General features: G+C 46.8%; 2 protein-coding genes across 2 annotated transcripts; both read left to right on the plus strand.

Annotated features, from left to right (window-relative positions):
- The first annotated feature begins 357 nt into the window (after nucleotides 1-357).
- On the plus strand, nucleotides 358-1721 carry LOC129336032 (MIEF1 upstream open reading frame protein). Its single transcript, XM_054988989.1, has 2 exons — nucleotides 358-491; nucleotides 1468-1721. Exon 2 carries the CDS (start codon nucleotides 1503-1505, stop codon nucleotides 1713-1715), a length of 213 nt encoding a protein of 70 aa, XP_054844964.1. The 5' UTR covers nucleotides 358-491; nucleotides 1468-1502; the 3' UTR covers nucleotides 1716-1721.
- An 81-nt stretch (nucleotides 1722-1802) lies between these two features.
- MIEF1 (mitochondrial elongation factor 1) lies at nucleotides 1803-9238 on the plus strand. Its single transcript, XM_054988988.1, has 5 exons — nucleotides 1803-1890; nucleotides 2571-2719; nucleotides 2828-3008; nucleotides 4190-4452; nucleotides 5378-9238. The coding sequence occupies exons 2-5, from the start codon at nucleotides 2576-2578 to the stop codon at nucleotides 6182-6184; spliced, it is 1395 nt and encodes a 464-aa protein (XP_054844963.1). The 5' UTR covers nucleotides 1803-1890; nucleotides 2571-2575; the 3' UTR covers nucleotides 6185-9238.
- Nucleotides 9239-23300: the final 14062 nt, after the last annotated feature.

A 23300-nucleotide genomic window follows, 5' to 3' on the forward strand; every position in this document is an offset into this window, starting at 1 on the left:
GCTGTGATTCTCGAAAGCTCATACCCTGGAAATTTAGTAGGTCTCTAAGGTGATACTGGACCCGAATCTTCTACGACACGGCGACCCACCTGGAACTAATAATAATTAGTACATCTTCGATTTCAAGAGTGCAAGCTAAGGTAGATAAGGTGCATTTCCCCACCCGCAACACCTTTTGCAGGAGGGTGACTGTGCTTTTCAACAGGGACATTCCCACCACGAGTGCCTGGCACAGGGAAGAGTCGGGACGGAAACCGGAAGAGAAGACTCCCTGCCTTGCGCGGGGATTTTACTTCTTCCTCTACCTCTTTGAGTTTCCACAGCGCAGGAGGTCATCCTCCGGAAGTGAAGCAGCCATGTTGCCGAGTGACCCCGCGAGCTCAGCCGGGAGTGGGAAGAGGTGGGGTCGGAGCCCCTGAAACACGACGCAGCCGCCGCCGTGAAGGGGCCAGAAGACGCGGCCGGGGTTTTAACTCTCGTCTCTCCCGCGGGTGAGCCCCTCGAGCGCCGCAGGGACCTGGCTTTTCTTCCTAGGTGGCCCCTTCAGGTGCCCGCCGTTGCGGAGTGCCCGAGAGGGTGGTGGTTTCTTTCCCGTTTTCCTCAGCTGACCTTTAATATCAGTTCTCCAAGATCCGCAGGGCTTGTCCCTGTTGGTAATGTTGGCCCCTTGACCTTCCCTCTACACTGAATTACAGTGCCTGGAAAGAGGCATATTCAAGTCCAGTTGCACCTTAAGAGACCAGCTGAATATCTAGGGGATAGTTTCAGGGGGGTATTCGTGTTAGTCTGCAGTAGAACAGCAGGATTTGAGTCCAGTGGCACCTTAGAGACCAACAAGATTTTCATGGTATGAGCTTTCAAGAGTCACAGCTGGAGAAGGTGTCTAAAGAAGGGAGCTATGACTCTCAAAAGCTTACATCCTGAAAATCTTGTTAGTCTCTGAGGTGCCCCTGGACTGAAATCCTGCTAGATTTCTAGGGTATGAACTTTCAAGAGTCAACGCTTCCTTTGTCAGATATCAGATATCGTACAGGTTGCTTAATCATATTCACTTTTGGGGATTTTGTGCAAGTTTCATGATGGGTGGGATATGGTAATGCATGTTCTTGGCCTGTGAATTTCCTTCTCCCCCTCCCTTGCTAGCTTTGGGAGATCATTTAATTTGACAAATGGAGCCTTCCACTTCTTCTTTCCTCCCTTTTTTGGGAGATGAAGTAGAAAACTGCGCTAGAAAGCTCAGTGACCAGATCCTTACAGTATTTAATAAAGGGAGTCTTGATGCTTGAAAGCTTATACCTTGAAAACCTTGTTGGTCTTTAATGTGGCATTGGACTCAGAGCTTGCTGTTTTATATTTCTTTTTAATATAGTAGCCAGTTTTGTTTCAGCCTATCCTATATCAGGCACTTGTAGGAAAAGATAAATGAAATATTAACAAAAGGGATTGTGTTGCTTTTCTTTCTTCTAGGTACATTCAATTCACCCTCCCTCTGTTCATCCTCCATGGCAGCGTGGACCCGTGAAGCAGTGCTAAGCCTCTATCGCATTCTGCTGCGTCAGGGACGTGGCCTGCGCTATACTGACCGTGATTTCTACTTCACCACAATCCGGAAAGAGTTCCGCAAAAACCAACATCTTAAGCGGCTTGACGATAAGGAGAGACAACTGGAGAAAGGCCAGGCTTTCTTGCGCACCAAACTAGGTGGCCTGGTTTAGAAATTTCGCCTTCTGTTCTTCTGACCCCTTTCCTTTTTTTCAAGCCCTTTAATCATCTGTTCTAGATGGTTAATATCGGCTAGCTGCTGCAAATCTGAAAAAGAAACCGAAAAGATTTTTGTGTACATCCCTGGGAATATTCCTCTGCCCTCGTCACAGATGCATTAGGTTTCAGGTAGGCTATGTACAGTCATGATGTGCTGTGTTAATTTTTGTTGTCTTTATCAGTGATGCTAACTCAGTCCTAAAATTTCAGTTTTGAGAGAGTAAAGGTAATTTGATTCAGATTCACAGGGACAGCTGTGATGGCATTGGAAGGACTGACTTCAGTAAGGATTTTGACACTAAAGGTAGAACACACACCCACAGAGGCAGGAGATACTCCCATCTCGATTTGGTGGTTTTTAGTAGTAGTGGGATGATTTTGTCTCCTAACAGCATTGATAATGGTGATCCCCACTTAGGATGTGGAAATCAGTTTAGCGTGATTAGGTTATGTTTTAGATACACAATTACTTTCATTTGCACTAGGATTTCTCTGTGTTTATCAGCATAATGTGAAAAATAAGAGGTCTGGATGTGGGAAAACTAGGTTCAAATCTCCACTCAGCTCTGACATTCAGTGAGTGGCTTTGGGCCATGTTTAGCCTAAGCTGTATTTCAGTTTTGCTGACAAAGCATGGTAAAAGCTGAAAAACATGTTCTACTGTCATAAATGTTGAATAAATATTTTAATGTGTTTCTTAGTAATGATCTGTGTGAGAAAGTAGGAAGTAAACCTAACTCTGCAAATACTGAGTGGCATGCTGGGAAAATTGAATTTTGTTAACTTTTTTTCCCCCTCCTCACATAAAGGAGCAATGGCAGGCGCTGGAGAGCGCAAAGGAAAAAAAGATGACAATGGCATTGGCACAGCCATTGACTTTGTCCTGTCCAATGCTCGGCTTGTGCTTGGTGTGGGAGGTGCTGCCATGCTGGGGATTGCCACATTGGCTGTCAAACGGGTAAGAGTGCTTGAAGGGGAGATGAGGCTTAAAGGGGAGGGGGCTGTGGAAACTGAGGCTTTTAAATGGATATAACAGTATGCTTACTTCCCCCCTTCTGCCTTTCAGATGTATGATCGGGCAATCAGTGCTCCAACCAGTCCCACACGCATGAGCCAGTCAGGAAAGAGAAGCTGGGAGGAGCCAAGATGGCTTGGGTCATCATCTCGGTTACTGAACCAAGATATGAAAACTAATCTTAGCCGCTCTCTGCAGACTCTTCCTACTGATCCTTCAGCATTTGAAATGGGTGAGAAATAGCCTTTTATCAGCGTGGAAGTTAGCGGTATGGTGCAATAAATCTATCATTTCAATGTACAGGTAGTATAGTAGTGACCAAATCTTAGTTTTCAAAGATCCAGAGGAGTTAGTTGTAGGTAGATGCATCTGACGAAGAGAGCTGTGGTTCTTGAAAGCTTATGCCTCAATAAAGTTGGTTAGTCTTAAAGGTGCTACTGGACTTTTTAGTTTTCAAAGAGACTCTAGTGGCCAGGTAGTCCAAAACGCTGTCCTGAGTGATCATCAGAATAAAGCTTGTGTATGTTACGTGCTGTCAAATTGCTTCTGAGTTATGGTGACCCTATGAATTAATAACCTCCAAAATGTCCTATGATTGACAGCCTTGTAGTCTTACAAACTGAATAAAGTCTATTGTGGATTTATTAGATTGGACCCAAATGCTTAAATTACCATAGAATTATATGCAGGTCAAAATGAGTCATTGAAGGATATTTTGGCCGAGTTCCTTAAAACACTTCCTTGGGGATAAACATGATTCAAATCAATGAAACTTGCTTTCTAATAAATATGGGGGGGTGGGTTGGTGGACTCTGATCCCCCTGTGTTGAAATGAAGAGCCTCCTTGATGGCTGTTCCATTTGAATTGCATCTCTGGAATTGTAATTCATGCAAGTCTGTTGTCTGTTTTCTTGTTATAGTTAAGTGTCTTTTGCAGTGAAATCTTGAGAGAAGTAGGGTACAGTGATTAGAAATTAGACTAGGATCTGGGAGACCTGGATTCAACTTCCCTCTTGCCATGAAATTTACCAAGTAACTGTGGGCAAGTCTTTCTCTTTCAGCCTAACCTACTTCACAGTGTTGTTGGGAAGATAAAATGAAGGAGGGGAGAGCCATCTGTGTCACCCTGAGTAACTTGAAGGAAGGGTGAGATAAAAATGCACCATTCCCCAGTGTGGCATCTGCCTTATTTTTCAGGAAAGTGGAAAAGGCCCTTGCCTGATAGGGCTTGGAATAGGTCAGCTGTGAGCCTCTGTGTGCAGACTTTATACCAGGGATAAAAATAACTTCAGATCTTCTGGCTGATGGTAACTGTGAATGTGGCTCTGCTTGAGCCATGGAATGAAGACCATTGCATTAAGTAAATAAATATGGAGGCTTATTCTTCTTCTTTCTGTAATCCTACCCTGATAGACTTCGTCAAATCCACAAAGCATAAATCATCTGTCAAAAGAAGCCAAGTAGAGTTGAAGAAGTCCCGCCTCAGAATGTCCTTGCAAGAGAAGCTGTTTGCCTTTTACCGAAGGAAGGTGGCCATCCCAGCTGAAGAACAAGCCCGGGCCAAGCAAGCTGCTGTGGATATTTGTGCTGAACTGCGTGGCTTTCTCCGTGCTAAGCTGCCAGACATGCCTCTGCGTGAAATGTATTTGAGTGGCAGCCTCTATGACGACTTGCAGGTAACCTGGATGTATGTGGTGATGTTGAATATGCATATGGCTTTTCTATGGTGGTTCTGTTCCTATGCAAAAGAGCACAATGTTTAACATTTCCCTGCTTTCTGCTGACAGAAACTTTGTGCAGTTATACACCTTGCAGAATAAATGGATTGCTCTGTCTGAGCTTGAAAAGCACTCTTTTCTTGCCTTTCTTTCTGAAGTTCTCTCTGTCAGCCTTTTGTGGCTGTCCAACATCCCATTGTTTGTGTCTTTTCTCTCCCCCTTCTGTTGCAGTGATTCTAGAGTCCATTCACGTTCCTTCCTGCTCTTTTCCTGTATGGTAGATTTGCATCTGGGAGCCTTTTTGTACTGTACCTTGATGAAAGGACCATCCTTTAATGAAGAATTCAGAATGGACATATGAGTTAGCATAATAAAGATTCTGGCATATTTTTTCTAGATGAAACTTAAATTTGAAATCCTTAAAAATTGATAGCGTGCATAATGAAGGTGGCTGCACCCAGGCATTAACTACTTGCAAGGAGAAGACAGACAACCCAGATGGAACTCTTGCTGTCAGAAAGAACTTCCTCACTCCCCTTTCTCCTAGGAGTTCCTCTGGTTGCGTCCAGATTTTAAATACCTTCAGTGAGAAGAAGACATACTTAGCATGTAGATAATCAAGAGAAGACTCTTGTTTACCTTAGTTTTGAAGTAGAGTTTATGCTTCAGGTTTTTATTTCGCCTTCTATCCCCTCTCACTGATATATGAAAAAATATTTTTATGCCTTCTGTGGTGCGTCAGCCTCTGCTAGCAGGACACTAAATAACGATTGAGACTGAGTCTGAGTCTCTCTCTCATCCTAGCCTTCCTCTAATTCCTATGGTTGCTGTGACTTTTATTGGCCTCTGTTGTTTCACTTGCTACTTTTCTCTCTCCTGATAGGTTGTGACAGCTGATCACATCCAGCTCATTGTTCCTTTGGTGCTGGAGAAGAACTTGTGGTCATGCATTCCAGGCGAAGACACCATCATGAACATCCCTGGCTTTTGCTTAGTACGTCGGGAAAATCCAGAGTATTTCCCTCGTGGGAGCAGTTACTGGGACCGCTGTGTGGTGGGGGGTTATCTCTCCCCTAGGTCTGTGGCTGACACCTTTGAGAAAGTAGTGGCGGGCTCAATCAACTGGCCAGCTATTGGGAGCCTCCTAGATTATGTGATACGTCCGGCAGCACCTCTGGAATCTCTAACATTGGAGGTACAATATGAAAGAGACCGGCACCTACTAATAGACTTTTTGCCCTCGGTGACACTAGGTGACATTGTCTTGGTGGCCAAGCCACACCGCTTGGCCCAGTATGATAATTTGTGGCGACTTAGTCTTCGGCCAGCAGAGACGGCTCGCTTACGGGCCTTAGACCAGGCTGATTCTGGCTGCCGCTCCTTGTGCCTCAAGATCCTCAAGGCCATATGCAAGCTGAACCCGGCGCTGGGTCACCTTTCTGCCAGCCAGCTCACCAACGTCATACTGCACCTGACCGAGGAGGAGATGGACTGGTCCCAAGATGTGCTCGCTGATCGTTTTCTGCAGGCATTGAAAGGACTGATAGGCTATTTAGAGGTGGGGGTTCTTCCCAGTGCTCTGAATCAAAAGGTGAATTTGTTTACAGAGCTGACTCCTGAGGAAGTGGATGAGTTAGGCTACACCCTGTACTCTTCCCTTTCAGAACCAGAAGTCCTGTTGCAGATATAACAGCTGCCTTATGTGTGAAAATGGTGGTGTGAGCTACAGGTTCTCTGACACTTACTGATATATGCACACCCTGTCCTGTTCGTTTGGCAAGTACACCCCGGGGTTTCTTAATTATACTCTGGATGGTCCTCTAGATTTCTTGGTGCTTCTGGTCCAGTTCTACTGCTCTGCCAACAGCTGTCTTAAGGAGCAAGAAGGAATGTAGAACTGATGTTCAGAGTTGTGTGTAAGGTTTTGCTGCTCTAACAACTGCCTGCTCCAACAGTGTGCATTCCTTTTTCTCTGTTACTGTGCTGCAGTGAAAACAGATAGTCCCATCCCAGAAAAGGGTGGAACTGGGCCAGTAAAACCACTGGTAATTGTAGGAACCACTTGCGAGGCAATGTATTCTTCCTTAGGTTCTGTCCCCTGCTGATTGTTTGCTTTTTTTGGTCCTCTGCAAGCGCAAAATGTGCACGGCAGCCTGAATGAGATGTATCAATGGCAACAGTATTGATAGCAAGGGATGAATTCATGTGAGTGCTGCACAGTGACTGTATTTATAGTGTTCAGAGGAATTTCCTGGGAGACTTTTCTTATTGCATCACTTCTTGCCATTGTTGAGCCCTGATTGGTGTTCCCATCTTTGGGAAGTTCTGTGGTTCTGATCTAGGATGTACTCCGTTGCCACTGTAGTGCCCTTCTTCACACACTTAATGCAATTCTTGTTGCACCCACATGTTTGAAAAATTGATATCTTACTTTACCTTTCTAGAAAAAAGGCAGATCCCCTACCCACTGGTTGGTCTTGAGATCACCTCTCAGTTCCTGATTATATTTTCCCGAGAAAGTAGGAACGTTTGGAAAGGAGCTCTTTGCAGTCTTTAATTGTGTGGAAGTCTCAAGACAAAGAGGCATCCTTCACAAACGTCTCCATCACGTGCACTTCAGTTAACAGCAGCTAATCACCCAAGTGAAGGGTACTTAAGGATCAGTCCTCAGTTTTTCAAATGTTAGTAGAACAATGGGAGACTGATGGGCCCTGCTGTCTGCCTGCTGAAAATCAAATATGTAGTGATGCGAGCAGTGAAGGTTCTGGAGAGAGGTGAATGTGATTTTGAGCTGGTGACATACACTAAAATTGCCTTGTTTATGAATTTGCAGAAGCATATTTTACACTTTGGTCCTGTTTCTTCTAGAGAACCGAGAGCTTTCTACTCCCATTGCCATTGTTACTCCACCCACTCCATCTGCATCTCCTTTTCTGCAGGCATGTAATGGGCATAGACCATGAATGTGTTCTCTCTCAGGATGACTCTTCTACCACTGTCACCACTCAGATATTCCCTTAGTTGTATACATGTGGGTTTTGCATAGATCGCCCCCAGGTTTTCATTTCCCCAGTACCTACCATTGCTAAGGCAGCACAAACATGGAGGTGATTTGCAGGTATGGAAACTTGGGAAGAAGTTCTCTTCCCTGTTCTTCCTTTTGAAGATGGTGCTTATGTTAACAAGTAAACTCTTGGTATGGCCTTTAATTGGCATTCCCCATTTAGAAGGTGCCCCCATTCTTGTCCCACCTATTTAATATTAGATCTTTGCTAGAGTATTTATTGCACAGCAATGAAAGTGTTGCAGCTGGTTAAGCTTCACCGGTCTGCTGGCCAAAGACGTGAAAGGTTTTATTATGGATGTCTGTCCAGCTGTAGCCTGGAAAAACACCAAGTTTGTTACTCTTAACATTTCCTTCCTTTTTCAAGGGTTGATTGGCTGCTTTATTTTTCTTTTAAATCAACATCCTTCTTCCTCTACTCTCCTTCTAATATGTCTTCCTGTCACACTTGCTGGTGAGTGAAGTGTTGTGTGTAAAGCAGGTAGCGTGCCACTGCAATCTGAACAAATATTTTCAAAACTTGGACAAAGCCGCACTGTCACCTTTTCTCATCCTTCCAGTGCTCGTTTCCAAGTAGTCTATTCCTAAGTGAAGTGGATCAGTAGCAAAAGAGGAGAAGCCACTGAATGGATGGGAGGAACTAAGTATCTCCTGCCCTTCCACTTGTTAAACGCATATCATTACAAGCTCATTTTAAAAACAACTTCTTTATAACTTATTAGAAACATAACAGATTGTGTGTATGTGTATGTTGCTGTTAGCCTGGATTGAATGGAATGTAGTCTGAGGCTTTGCCAGCAGCAAGACACCTTACTTTCTTTATTCAGTTTGTTACTTTAGCCGTTCCATTCTGAAAAGTAATATGTTTGGGGGTAGGTATGTGTAAAAGGATGCCTACCTCATAGTGATAAGACTGGTGCTCATAATCTCACAAGCAACAAGCAGTAGAGTCTTTGCCCCTGGCCACTCAGTGGTATAACCAAAGCTTTAAAAGGTAGAAGAAACTGGACTGTCCAGTTCCCTCAGTTCTGGGGAGGGCCGTGCATCTTGCACAAGGTTGAGGCACCAGGTTGTGTGAAGCAAGAACCTTGCAGTCATGGTGCTGTGAAAATAGAGAATTCAGTCTTTGGAAATACTAAGCTGACATATCTCAGTATTCCCTCAAAATGCATAATGTTTGGTGATTTTAGCATGGAGAGCTTGGTCTTCAGTATCCATGAATTCCTGTGAAATGTCAGAACAAAATCTGAATGTCTGTGGTGTGAAATAGAGCTCGTGAGCTGTGACGGTGGAGAACCCAGTGAGTCCAAAGGCTGTCACAGAACCATCAGTCATGGGAACGTTTTGGTGTAATGCCTTAATGTTTGCATCATGGAAAACCGATACGACTTTTCCCTGAACCACAAGGCGGGGGACCAACTAGCACAACTGTAGATGTTTGTTGCAGGTAAAGTCTGCTACTTATTCTGAGTCAGATAAAATTCTTAACATGAAAAAATAAATTATGTAATTTATAGAAAGTGCAGGAAGTTTAGGTACCTGTGATACTGAAGATGAAGGAAGGAATATGTTCGCTTGTCTCAAGCCCTAATGCTCTGTAAGAGGATTAGAGGAGGAAAGTTTAGTGCATGGTCTGTGACAGTATGTGGAAATTCTGAAATAAAGTAACTTTCCACAACACTCTGGTTGTTTTTTGTTTTTTTAACTGTGTGGAAAATGTTCCCTCTCTACTGATTTGCTGTGCTCAGAGAAGAGAAGATTACTTTGTGTGCCAATTGTAATTTCCTTGACTTGAAATGCTCAGGGGCAAGACGATATCAGCAGTTCTTTGATCAGCCCACAAGTGTGTGGAGCCAAACGTAATACCTCCTGTGTGTCTGTACTTGAAAGCTGTTGCACAATGCGATGAGAGAAAGTGAGCAAGCCTGTGTCCAAACCAATGTGGCATGTTACGTTAGTGAGAAAGATGACACCACAGGAGGTGCTGCAGTATTCGGCTTCCCAAGTGTTTTGACTTGCACTTTTTAAAAGAGCAATTTCTAGACCAGAATCCAAAGTGAGGGAAGGGAGGTATTGAACAGAGACTGCAGACGATGCTTGGCACTAAAAAGGAATGTATTTTCCCCAGCTCCATCCTAGTTGGGATTTCACTCCGATCTTCTGTTGAGTTTGCAGGACTTCAAGGAGTAGAGAGAATGCTCATCCCTATTGTCTCAGTCTTCTACAGTCCAGGATAGTTGGCAGGGACAAGGGAGCACGTCTATATCTGAGAAAAAGAAACCCCTTCAAAGCTAATCCTTTGTGTGCTTTTAATTATGAAGAAGTTTATGCTCCTTGTTTTTATGTTACTAGACGTGAATCCTAGACTCCGATCCCTCAATCTCAGGATTGTGGTATTACATGCGCATGGGATTTTTAAAAAATCCTGATAAAATCTTGTACTGAGGGGAGAAATATTGGAGAAACAGCCAATCACACACACCCCACACACACACGCACGCACGCACTGCTCACTGAAATGCTCCCAAGATCGGTTGGGTTGTGGTACAAAAGGGGTGGAGACAAGAATTCAGTTGTCATGTGAAATTCATCTGAAAGCGTTCTACATTCATGCCTTTCTAGCACAGATCCGTCTTTGGGGCCTCCCCGTACTTGATTTTAAGCTTCCCTCCTAGTCCTTCCATGCCTTGTTTTTCTCCCTTCCTGTTCCCTACTCAGCAAGGATTGCAGTGTGTAATTCTAAGTATAGAACTTACGTGTAATATGTGTAATTCTAAGTATAGAACTGATCACATAATTGGGACCTCTGTTAGAATGATATGCCTCTTGTCGATTTGAATTGTTTTGACGTCCTGCTTCTTTTACTGGAGAGCAACCAAATGCGAACTAGCCTGGACTAGCATGTAATACTGCTGCCCCCAGGCTAATATTCATTTTACTTCTTCCTGGAATTGTAGTTATTTGTCTTCACTCCCACTAACAGTATAAGCTCACGTGCCTCTGGATGGATTGTCTATATTTCTATAATGTTCCACGTGTATTAAGGTTTTGTCTCCTGTATGCTTCTTGACTGCCTTGCCTGGATGTTGTAATGTTTTCTCTCCTCTTTCCACTGCAACTCAGGGAAGGCCTTATTGCTTGAAGAAGGTATGGCCTGTAGTGAAAGCCGCAAAGCCCAGCATGGTGAAATTCCAAATATCCATTGCTTGCAGTCCTCCTCTGTGAGATTAACTAAAGCCCATCAAAAATATGGGTGTTATTACAAAGCTGCTTTATCATAAGCTAGACCATCTTGCCCAGTGCTATGGCAGAGCTATGTCCCTCCCATTTCCTTCCTTGGATGGGGATGGAGAAATTCCTGCATCATTGTGTCTACATTCTTCTTTATGCATTCAGTACCCATATCATACCTCCCTGGCCCGTCAAGGAGAAACCTGGTCTTGTATGGCTTATCTCCCCCTCCCTCTACAATGGTATATAGTTGTCATATTTCTCCAGGGGTAGATGGGATCCTGGGTCTGCCAGTGTCAGGAAAATAGCAAAACGCTGCTGCCTTTGGGGCCAATGATACCATCACAGCATTAGACTACCTAATTTTGTAATTGCAGTAGTTTCTCAGTTGTTTGTGGGAGGAATTGCAAAAGCTGGGAAATGAATCTTGTGCAATTCAAGGAGAATCATCATGACAAGAATGTTCTTTCAGAGCAAGAGTTTTGGAGGCATAACAGTGGTTAGCTGAAGTACTCCATATACCCAACATAACCTGATAGTAGCCTGGCTTCAAATGAGGACAATGTGCCCTTTCCACTTGATTTATTATACTTCTCATTTTTTGCAGTGCTACTCTTGCTTTTATGTGGCAATATGGAATAAGAAGCTTACTGGCTTCGTAAGTACATTATGCAAAATAAGTACATGTAATAGCAAAAACCGGATTTACTTAAGCTTCTGCATAGTGATTTCCTCCTAAAGCCAAAAGGAAAGATACCGAATATACAGTTTGCATTTTCCCAAGTGAAGCAGCTCTTACTTCCTGCTGAACAGCTGCAGTCTGATTCCAGTTACAGAGGTGGTGGAGGGGGAGGGCAACAGGTTGTGAAAGATCCAATACTCCTGTATTTTGTGGATCAGCCCCAATTTATTAGTGTACATCACTATGCTAATAAGCATTCAAATGAGATCTACCTTGCTCACTGCTATGATCTTGTTATTGCTTGGTTAGTCTCTCTGCTGTTTTTGTCAGTGTTAAGACTCTATGATCTGGTCCCTATAATAATTTATTTAAAATATTTACATCCACCCTTTCTTAAAAAAAGACGTCCAAGGAGGTGAATGATCGTCGTGTTTGATTTCTGTAATGTGCCCGTCTAAACTCTTTGATCATCTCAACGCAGTTCATTTAAAGCAAACTTACTCCAAACTTCTTAAAATGATTCCAAAAGGATAGCAACAAAGAAGTTTGTAGCATCTTAAATTCTAGTAAGTTTATTGTAGCATACCCCCTACCAAACCCATCCTCTGCGAGCACACACTTAAAGTACTCACCTGTAATGGTTTCACCGGTGTAGGTTCCAACCAAGGGACTACCTCCAGCAGCTAACCTCAGTAGCAGCTCTACCCCCTTATCTACTCAAGGGCCACTATTGCAGGGCCTGAGGCCATCCGGCATACCAAGGGCTCATTCTCACCAAGGGTATGTCTTTTCACGTGATATATTGTCATGTGTCAGCAATGTCCTGCTGCCATTTACTTTGGCCAAACTGGACAACATTTGTGTAAATGATGAAAATGAGCACAAGCCAAATGTTAAAAACAAAAGAAATAATTCCATTCTAAAAAAGAAAAAATCAAAAGGCGACTCCATTGTGAAGCTACTGAGAAGGGAATTCATGTACAAGTTTGTCTTGGTAGATGTCAGGAATGGCTTGCTCCAGTATATAAAGTAATTGGCCCTCTTTACCACTCTGTGTACATGATTAATCTTTTTTTGCTGGTTTATCACTTGTTGGAGTAGCCCACTCTTACTCTGATTATATATATATATTGTTTTCATTAGTTCTCTGCATAGTAATGTAAATAACTGCCCCTTGAACTGCTGAATCCTCTGGCCTCATTTTGTAATATCTCCCACCACCACCCTTTCTATTTTTATCCATGTAAAATCTACTGCCCACCAGGTATGTGCATGTGGGGGAGATAACACTTCAGGGGTCTGTCAAAGTGAATCCTGACTAGGAAAAAGTATGCCACAGTAAATGTTTGGGTCTTCAAGATGCCACAAAACTTTGCTGTTGTTTGATCTTGCAGTCCCTCTTCTAAACTTGCTCTACTTTCTGCTCTGTCACCCCAACCCAGCCTACCGCTCGCCATCCCGTCTGCAGATGAAAAGGCAGAAACCTTCTGTTGCACTTGAGGATCTCTTTCTAAAACTCTGCACAGGAAAACATAATTGGAACAAAGAGCTAGCACAGGCTGGGTACCCTTTGCCTCAAATCAAGTTGGGGTTTTGAGGCAGAAGGTGCTGAGTCACCCCCTAAATCAAATAATTGAGGACCTGTGGCTCAGAGGAAAGAATTTCACTGCTTCAGTAAACTGCCTCTCAGTTTGAGAACAGTGATGTTAAGTCTAAAATCTTTTGTCCTATTAAATAATTTTCTGTGCACTCTACCCACCCTTATTAACTTCTTAGCACTTAGTGATTGCATCTGAAATCTATGATTTGTACATGCATTGAATAACTCATACAGCCGAACAAGCAATTTTAAAGTTCACATGTAGTCAGGTACTGTTTGCGGGTTTTATTTGGAAAATGTACACACACTGGCTGTTTCTTACAAACAGATGCACACATTACGTGCAGGATGTAGGTGGTTCTTACATCTTTTGATTACACTTCTCTTTGGTTTTAAGAAACATCTTGCTTAATTTCTCCTTAGAAATTCTTCATTGACTTCTTCTATTCCACAGCTTGCATTATAATCGCATTTTGTATTTTCCTTTACCAGTTTAAGATTTATAATTTGACTTCTTGCCTTTCTATTCCTTGTTTATTCTTTAGATTGTAAGCTATTTTTGATATAATAAAGAAATGTTAGCAAACCTTTTTTAGGCTGGTTTTTATAACTGGGCTAGTTTTCATCATTCCACAGCCAAGGACTCACCATGATTCTGGCTGACTGTTACAACAGCGCTCTGGAAATGTCAGCATAGCCACCAATGTTATGATCTTTTAACCTCTGCCTGGAGGTAGCAAGAAATCCTTTATGTCTGTCTTTCTCCTGGTACAACTTGTACCCCCTTATACCCACAAAGTCTGCACACCACATGGCAAGGTAGATAAATTATTAGAAAATCATTACCTACTTGCCTGATCTGCTGTTACAATTAAAAATTTCCATTTCTCCTCTTTTAATAATATGCAGTTAAACGTTTCTATTTGGGACAGAAATAATGAGGTACATTGGATATGATTATTTGGTTTTCTGCTGCTCTTTATAGGGGAAATAAGACACTTTTGTTGACTCTGCCGGAGTAAAGTAAAAATTATTAAATCCTCTGTGAATAAGTCTTCCATGTACATTAATAAGTATTTAGTGTACATTTGTTTAGCTATGATTGCAGAATTGTATTTATTGAAATGTTTTTACAGGGCCTTTCTGTTCCATGAAGCAGATGCTCATGTAACTTACCAATGCAGTTGTTAATCACATATTAAAATATTATCATGGCAGAAACCCAAAAGGCAATGTTTTATTTGCACTGAAAAGGAAAGACCTGTCGGTCAACATGTGCATGGGGAGGGGAATCATGAAACCTCTTTTACCAGCCAGTCACCCCACTGCAATCATGTCTACCCACTTGCCCCACCAGTAACACAAGTAGCTGCCTTCTATCCAGGGCTCATTTCGAGGGGGAACGCACAGGAACACAGTTCCGGTAGTTCACCAAAGAGGTCACGTCAGGTGGCCGTGCCCACCTGACCCTCAGCCATTTTGGGCCCGTTTCAGCCTGGATTGGGCCTCTGACGGGTGGTGGATCACTCTCCCACTCAGCAGCAGCCCGATCCTAACCATTTTGGGCCACTTTTGGGGCATTTTCAGCCCCTCTTTGCCATTTTGGGCCCAATTTCAGTCCTGAATGGCCAGGATTGAGTCCAAAACAGCCAGGATAGGTGATGTCAGGGGATGTGGCATATACAAATCAGTCATGCCAATGACACACTTCTGGTGATGGCAAGGGGTGTGGCATATGCTAATGAGTCATGCTAATGAGTTTTGCTAATGAGTTCCTCCAGCTCTTTTTCTACGAAATGACCCCTGCTTCTATCCATTATGAACTAAAAGCATAATCTTCCACATAGTTTTTTTTTTGGTGGTTGTTTTCATAATCTTTGTTACTCAGGTGGCTTCTAGTCTATTGGGTTGTCAGTCTCCAGGTGGTAGCTGGAGTTCTCTCAGAATTACAACAGATCTCCAGATGACAGAGAGCAGTTCCCCTAGAGAAAATGGCTGCTTTGAAGGGTGGACTCTGTGGCATTATACCTTGCTGATGTCTCTCCCCTCCCCAAACCCTGCCCTCTTAGGCTGCATGTCCAAACTTTCCAGAAATGTCCCAACCCAGAGCTGGCAACCTTATGAATACAATTTTGTTTCTTCAAATTATTGTGGTATCTTAAAACCTTGGCACATTTATGGCGGCATAAGGTTTGGTGAGCTAGAGTCTGCTTCATCAGATACATGAAGTATTGCACTCCGTTGGCAGAGATGTGTATGTACAAGGGTACAATCAGAAAGGCAAGTTGCTATGGAGGAGGAGGTATTACAAAGGAGGAAGGTCATAAGGTCTAATAACTTCCCTCTGCCCTTCATCTGTACTCTTGTTTATATATATATATTTCTGCCAGTTTGATGCATTTGACAATGTGGGCACTGGGCCACAATACTTACACTACAATAAATGTGTTCATTTTTAGGGTGCTTCCAGACATTCTATCGTTTTGATTCTAAACCCGTGTGGAATTTGAACTTTATTCAACAGGTGTTTTTACTGTTACTGTTCAAAATATCCTATCAGTGTTGATCTTCCTGGCAGAGAGGTTTGACTGAATTTTTCCTGTTTTTTTAAAAAAGATGACTGGTGGTAGTATGATAAATGAGAAAGTTATTGCCAGTTTGAAACCGTGCATTCTGCAGCTAAGATCTTTGGTTCCTGATCAGTTGTACATATTTTTACTTAGATCAAGATGGATAGCTGTGTTTGTCTGTAGCAGTGGAAAAGAGCAAGAGTCCAACAGCACTTATAAGACTAACAAAATTGGTGGTAGGCTATGAACTTTCGTGAGTCACAGCTCACTTCTTCAGATGGTATCTGAAGAAGGAGAGCTGTGGCTCACAAAAGCTCATACCCTATCACCAATTCTGTTAGTCTTATAGATCGTACTGGACTCTTGCTCTTTTCCACTGATACTCTTACTTAGTTAAGCCTGTGGAACTGCACAAATACTGGTAATTGTACAGCCTGCACAGGCTAGGTGAACAATGAAGTGTATAACTTTACCTGGCAAGGTCTGTTTTTGAATATTTTATATGCGAACAGACATGGGTGAGATGAGATATATGTTCAGGCTAAATCTGTCCAGGTGGCAATAGGAGGAGATTCCATTTATCTGCCAAATGGGCACAGGATCCAAAATGTTGTTAGATAATAACTTACGTTCCTGAGAACTGCATTTCTAAACAATTGCAGTAACAGGGCAACTTGTGCCAGTTGATAACTATCTGGCATGACCTTATAAGTAAATAGCATAACTACAACTGTTTCAGTAAAAACCATAGATGCTGACGTGTCCATGCAATTACTCTCCTCCCCGCTCCCTTCCCAGTCTTGAACAATTCAGTTCCTCTTTCTATATCCGGTTGAATATTATATCTCACTTAGTGGAAACTGAAAATGTTCAGAACTTCTCAGAAAGAAACAAACATATGTGAGTTTTGAAATTAGTTTAACATTTCTTGCTGGCTAGGCAGATGGTGTTCCAGACAAATGCACAGCTTTCAAAAGGGTAATTCTGAAGACTTTTTAGCTATGAGCTGGTACATTTTCAGATACGAAAGCAGCCACATTACTTAAGCTTAGGTTGTTAATACAAAGATGAATTTAGAAAGCCAGTGTAGGGGAATGGTTAGTGTTGGACCAGAGCCTGGGATACTCAGACTCAAATCCCCACTGTGCGAGGAAAAGTGAACTGAGCAAGTCATGGAAAGCAGTAGGACGAGACAGCCCTGGCTGACACACTTTGGAACAATGAATGTTTGTGGACGTTCTTCAGAGGCAGCTCCACACACAACACATTAATCCAACCTAGATGTGATCAGGGCATGGATCACTGTGCCCAAATCATCCCCCAAATAAACATTGTCCAATCCCAAAGCGCATATCCAGGAAAAACCTCCGTTTTGGCACAAAGAATGCCCAGTGGAATGCACAGTACATCCACTTTCGAGATCTCTCTTGCAACATGGGTTAAAACTTTCCACTTTTGACCAAGAACATCTTTTAAGTAGCCCAGATAGTACTGGCGGTAGGATTGCTGTGGTTCAGTGTTGGGATGGGGAGGAACTGGGAGAGAATGAGAGGCGATAAAAGCAGCCTAGAAAATACTGGGGAGGAACAGGTTGAGACATGGCTGAGAAGTGTTTTAAAGTTCAGGAATGCAAGGAGGCTTACCAGAGGGGTTGGCTTAAATTGGAAAGTATTTAAAGTAGCCTAGATAACACTGGCAAGGCAACTGCATAGGTTTTTATGTTTGTTTTATTTAAGTTACTTATAGTCTGCCTTTCTCAGTAAGACTCAAGATGGATTACACAGTATAATTCAATATGATCAACAGCTGGGACATTCATTAACAATACAATAGATTATAGATTGCAGGGGGGGGAGGTAATTTGACATGACATAATAAACAACAGTAACAGCCTTTATCAAAGCATTTCCTTATAGTACAGCCCTATTACCTGTGTGTGAAAGTCCTCTTGAATATTTTGGTTTTGCAGTTTGAGGAAAGCCAGGAGAGTGAGAGCTTTCCTGACTTCTTCAGGCAGGCCGTTCCATAAGGTGTGGGGGCCAATACAGAGAATGTGTGTGTACTGGCAACTGTTGACTTTGTCCATTTGCAGGGTGTTACCTGCAGAAGGCCTTGAGCAAAGCCGCCATAGCAGAGCATTGATTCCATAGATATGAGGGACTAAGGCCATTAATGGCTTTGTACGTGATAGCCAATACCTTGAATTGAGCCCAGTAAATGATGAGTAAATGGAGTGACTGCAAAATGGGAGTGATATGCATGCTCTGCAGGGCTCCTGATAATAATTGTGCTGCAGTGCTGTGCGTCAGTTGGAGTCTCTGAGTTGACTTTGAGGGAGACCTACGTAGCGTGCATTACAGTAATCTAGTACTGATGTTACCATGGTGTGAATCCAGTTGGCCGGATTCGCCTTGTCAGCGCAGGGGGTCATCTTCCAAGCTAGACTAGTGGAAGGCATTTTTTTTTTTGCAATTGGATTAATTTGCTTCCATAGCAGCAGCACTGGATCCAGTATATCACCCAGGTTCTAAGCTGAATTTGCAAGGATCAGCTGAGCCCCACTGGAAGTGGGAAGCACAACCTCCTTCGATATCGCTACCTTCCTAACCAGAACCACTTTATTCTTGTCTGGGTTCAATTTGTTTGTTTTTAGCCAAATGACTGAAGCGGTCAGGTTGGAGGGTTGTGAGTGGAAAGACTATCTTGATAATATAGAGTGTGAATAAGGAAGTGCATAAGGAAGGCAGCAATATTTATACCTTTGGTAACAGCAAAAACAAGTTGTGTAGCATGTTAATGACAGGTTTACTGTGACAGATTTTTGTGTGTTAGAGCCCTCATGTGTTATCCTCACAGGGATGTGAGGATTAATGTTGGGAAGGAGATTCATTTGGATTGCCACAAGCTCCTTGGAAGAAGGGCAGGATAAAACTGTCTTAAGATGATTATTTGCAAGCAGTAAATGAAAACACCAGTCTGTGACATTTCTAAAGGTGAAAAATGTACAAGATAAGCACTGTGATCATTCACATGAGCAGTAATCGATGGCCACGTAGAATTTGCGCTGTTGCTGTACTAATTTAAGGGTATGCACTTACGAGAGTCAAAGCTCCCTTTCTTCAAATACGTTTAAAAGTCTAGTTAAGAAATATCGCTTTATCTGTGGAATGTAGCTTAATAGTTGCAGTGCTTCTCCTGAGGACAAGGAAGTTGTGCGAGAGAAGGGGCTGGGGTGCGGCAATTCCCTTCCTGACACTCACACCCCAAGGGAAGGAAGGCAATGGCGCTTCAGAAAATACTTCAGAGCGACTCAAAGAAGACACCAGTTCCAGTGGCGTAGCGTGGTCTACAGCCGCCTGGGGCAGGAGGTGGTTTTCCTCCTCCACCAGGTGCGGGCAAACCGCGCGCACTCCAACCTTGCGTGATGACTTCACTTCAGTGACATCATCGCACGGCCACCCGCCTCCCTCACCTGGGCCTTCCTGCGCGTCTCCCCACCACCTTCCGCACCGGGGCGGGAAGGCAAGCAGCAAGGCGGCCTGCCTTCCCAATTGCCTCCTCGCTTCCCCACCTGTCGGGGCGCCTGGCAGCGCAGGCAAAAGGGCAAGATGGCGCGTGCCAAGGCGGGCCGCCTCCCTGCTTGCCTCCTGGCTTCCCTGCCTGTCGGGGCGCCTGGCAGCGCCAGCAAGGCAAGTGGCAAGGCAGCCCGCTTCCCCGTTCGCCTCCCCACCACCTTCCGCACCACTGGGAGAAGCGGTGTGAAGGTGAGGGGCAAGGCAGCCTGCTTCTTCCGCCCCTTTGCCCTTTGCCAGCATCCGGCAGTGCTGGCAAAGGAGCAGAAAGGTGAGCAGCAAGGCAGCTTGCCTTCCCATGTTTCTGTCTTTTAGTGTGCCTGACAGCACCAGCGAAGGGGTGGGAAGGCGGGCAGTGAGGCCCGCCTTCCAGCTTCCCTGCCTGGCACCACCGGCAAGCCTATCAGGGTGCCTGGCAGCACCAGCAAGCCAAGCAGCGAGGCACCCCGCTTCGCCCCCATACCGCCTTCTGCACTGCCCGGGCACCAGGCAGCTCCGGCAAAGGGGTGAGAAGGCGAGCGGTGAGGCGGCCCACCTTCCTGCTTGCCTCCTTGCTTCCCTACCTGTCTGGGCGCCTGGCAGCGCCAGTAAGGCGACCAGCAAGGCAGCCCGTTTCCCCATTCACCTCCCCCACTGCCTTTCAGCGCTGGGCGAAGCGGTAGAAAGGCGAGTGGCAAGGCAGCCAGCTTCCCCACACCACCAGGCAAAGTGGTGTGAAAACGAGTGGCAAGGCAGCCTGCTTCTTCCCTGCTTCTTCCGCCCCTTTGCCAGCGTCCAGCAGCGCTGGCAAAGGGGCAGAAAGATGAGCGGCGAGGCAGCCTGCCTTCCCGCTTGCCTCCCCACGTTTCTGTCTTTCAGTGGGCCTGGCAGCGCCAGGGAAAGGGCTTCCCCCCATCAGGGTACCTGGCAGCACCGGCAAGGTGAGCAGTGAGGCAGCCCACCTTCCTGCTTGCCTCCCCAGCACTTTCTGAGCTGCCGGAATGCCTGGCAGTGCCGGGGAAGGGGCAGGAGGGCGAGTGGCAGGCTCCCCGTCTCCCTGCTTGCCTTCCTGTTTCCCTGCAAATGGGGGTGCCTGGCAGCTCTGGCAAGCTGTGTAGTGAGGCAGCCTGCTTCCCTTCCTCCCCCTAACCGTCTTCTGCGCTGCCGGGTGCGCTTGGTAGCTCCGGTAAAGGGGAGAGAAGGTGAGCGGTGAGGCGGCCCACCTTCCCGCTTGCCTCCCCGCATTTGTGCCAGTCAATGTGCCTGGCAGTGCCAGCGAAGGGGCGGGAAGGCTGGCAGTGAGGCGGCCCTCCTTCCAGCTTCCCCGCCTGGCATTGCCGGCAAGGCAAGCAGCGAAGCAGCCTGCTACCCTGCTCACCTCCCCACCACCTTCTGCACTGCTGGGGCACCCAGCAGCACTGGCAAAGTGGCGGGAAGGTGAGCAGCAAGGCAGCCTAGTTCCCTGCTTACCTCCCCACCAACTTCCGTGTGGCCGAGGCTGCCGGCAGTGCCAGGGAAGGGGCGGGAAGGCGAGTGGCAGGCTTCCCACCTCCCTGCTTGCCTCCCCGCTTCCCTGCCTGTTGGGGTGCAAGCTGAGGGGCGAGGCAGCCCACTTCCTCGCTCGCCCCCTCACCGCCTTCTGCGCTGCTGGGGCGCCCTGCACCACTGGCAAAGGGGCGAGGAGAGTGGCAAGGCCGCCCGCTTCCCCACTTGACTCCTCACTGCCTTCTTCACTGCTGGGGCGTCTGGCACCGCTGGCAAAGGGGTGGAAGGTGAGCTGCGAGGCAGCCTGCCTTCCCGCTTGCCTCCCCACGTTTCTGTCTTTCAGTGTGCCTGGGAGCGCCAGCAAAGGGGCAGGAAGGCAGGCAGTGAGGTGGTCCACCTCCCAGCTTCCCTGCCTGTCGGGGTGCCTGGCAGCGCTGGCAAGGCAAGCAGCGAGACAGCCCGCTTCCCCTCTCACCTCCTCACGCCTTCTGCACTACTGGGGCGCCAAGCAGCACCGGGCGGGCCAGCAGCACCGGTGAAGGGGCAGTAAGGCAAGTGGTAAGGCAGCCTGCCTTTCCGTTTGCCACCCCGCTTTTCTGCCTGTTGATGTGCCTGGCAGCACTGGCAAAGGGGCGGGAAGGTGAGAGGTGACGCAGCCCACCTCCCAGCTTCCCCGCCTTTCGGGATGCCTGGCAGCACTGGCAAGCCAAACAGCGAGGCAGCCCGCTTCCCCAATTGCCCGCTCACCGCCTTCTATTCTGCCGGGGCATCTGGCAGCTCCGGCAAAGGGGCGAGAAAGCAAGCAGCAAGGCGGCCCACCTTCCCGCTTGCCTCCCTACTTTTCTGCCCCTCGGTGTGCCTGGCAGTGCTGGCGAACAGGCGGGAAGGCAGGTGGTGAGGCTGCCCGCCTTCTAGCTTCCCCGCCTATCAGGGCACCTGGCAGCGCCGGCAAGGCGAGCGGTGAGGCAGCTTGCTTCCACACTCGCCACCCCACCGCTTTCTGTGTTGCTGGGGTGCCCGGCAGTGCCGCAAAGAGGCGGGAAGGTGAGTGGGGAGGTGGCCCTTCTCCCCACTTGCCTCCACACTTCCCCGCCTGTCGGGGTGCCTGGCAGTGCCGGCGAGTGGCGAGGCAGCCCGCTTTCCCGCTCACTTCCCCACCGCCTTACGCACTGCCGGAGTGCCCGGTAGCACCGGCAAAGCGGCAGGAAGGTGAGCGGAGATGCATCCCGCTTCCCCACTCGCCTACCCTACATCTTCCTTGCCGCTGGGGCGCCCTGCCCGCTTCTCTGCCTCTCAGGCGAGCAGCGAGGCGGCCCGCTTCCCCGCTTGCCTCCCCACCACCTTTCGGGCTGCTGTGGCGCCCGGCAGCGCCAGGGAAGAGGTGGGATGGCGAGTGGCAGGCTCCCCGCCTCCCTCCTTCCCCGCCTGTCGGGGTGCCTGGCAGCACCGGCAAGCCTCTTTCCTGCTCGCCTCCCCACCACCTTCCCTGCTCCTGGGGCACCCAGCAGCGCCTGCAAAACGGTGGCAAGGCGAGCGGCAAGGTGGCCCGCCTCCCCACTTTTCTCCCCCCTTCCGCGCCTGTTGGGGCCTCTGGCAGCACCGGCAAGGTGAGTGGAGAGGCAGCCCGCTTCCCCACTTGCCTCCCCACCGCCTTACGCACAGCTTGGGCGCCCTATAGCGCTGGTAAAGCGGCGGGAATGCGAGCGCTTGCCTCCCCGCTTCTCCGTCGGTCAGGGTTCCTAACAGCGCCATCGAAGGGGCAGGAAGGCGAGCAGCGAGGCAGCCCTCTTCCCCGCTTGCATCCCCACCGCCTTCCGCTGGGGCGCCTGGTAGCGCAGCTGAAGGGGCCGGAAGGCGAGCTGTGAGGCGGTCCACCTCCCCACTTCCCGCTGTCTGGGTGCCCGGCAGCGTAGGGGAAGGGGCGGGCATGTGGCAGCAGGAAGGGGCTTTCTTGGGGGGGGGAGGCCATGGACCAGACGCCCCTCAACATTTTTCACTGTGGCCGCCCCCGCCCCCTCTACGCTTATGGTTTTACCTCCTCCCAACCGAGACACTGGGAGGCGGCCGAATTTTTAATACTAGGAATTGGCATAGAAAAACACAGGCACATACACCCTTTTTTCTACCACCAACGGCATCTACTGACGTGTTATGGTCTTTAAGCCAATGGTAGTGCACATTGCACGTGAACATGGTCCTGTCAACCAATCAGACTTTTCACATCCACGTGCCACCATGAGCTAAGGAATTCATCTCAGCCCCTGGTCTTCGACCCCCACCAGTCTAAAGGAAACCAATAGGAAACTGAGCGTCTGTTTTGCGTCACATGACCTGACCTTAATTGAGGAGAGACGCAGAGCGTATTAAGAAATCGAACCATAATATAGTACCTGTAATCCTTCCGCCAGGTTTGGATCTGGGCTAATTACGGGGTTCGAAGTTCCCTTAAAGGGGCTGTTTTGTTCCTAGTGTCTTCGAGAGGGTCTTGATCACCAGACCCACTCTTTTGACTGAATCTGTTTTAAAATCTAGAAACAGTTAGCGGAAGGTTCTACTCAAATCCCTGTTCTTTGACCGAGTCGCCTGCCGGATCTCCTTGAGTATAAAAAGGGAAAACGCGGGC

Source organism: Eublepharis macularius, chromosome 9, assembly GCF_028583425.1.
Source record: "Eublepharis macularius isolate TG4126 chromosome 9, MPM_Emac_v1.0, whole genome shotgun sequence".
Taxonomy (NCBI): domain Eukaryota; kingdom Metazoa; phylum Chordata; class Lepidosauria; order Squamata; family Eublepharidae; genus Eublepharis; species Eublepharis macularius.

Coding starts and splice junctions, on each gene's coding strand:
- LOC129336032 (XM_054988989.1), top strand. CDS start 1,503: ATGGCAGCGTGGACCCGTGAAGCAGTGCTAAGCCTCTATCGCATTCTG.
- MIEF1 (XM_054988988.1), top strand. CDS start 2,576: ATGGCAGGCGCTGGAGAGCGCAAAGGAAAAAAAGATGACAATGGCATT. Junction 2,720..2,827: donor CCACATTGGCTGTCAAACGG/GTAAGAGTGCTT, acceptor TCTGCCTTTCAG/ATGTATGATCGGGCAATCAG. Junction 3,009..4,189: donor TCCTTCAGCATTTGAAATGG/GTGAGAAATAGC, acceptor CTACCCTGATAG/ACTTCGTCAAATCCACAAAG.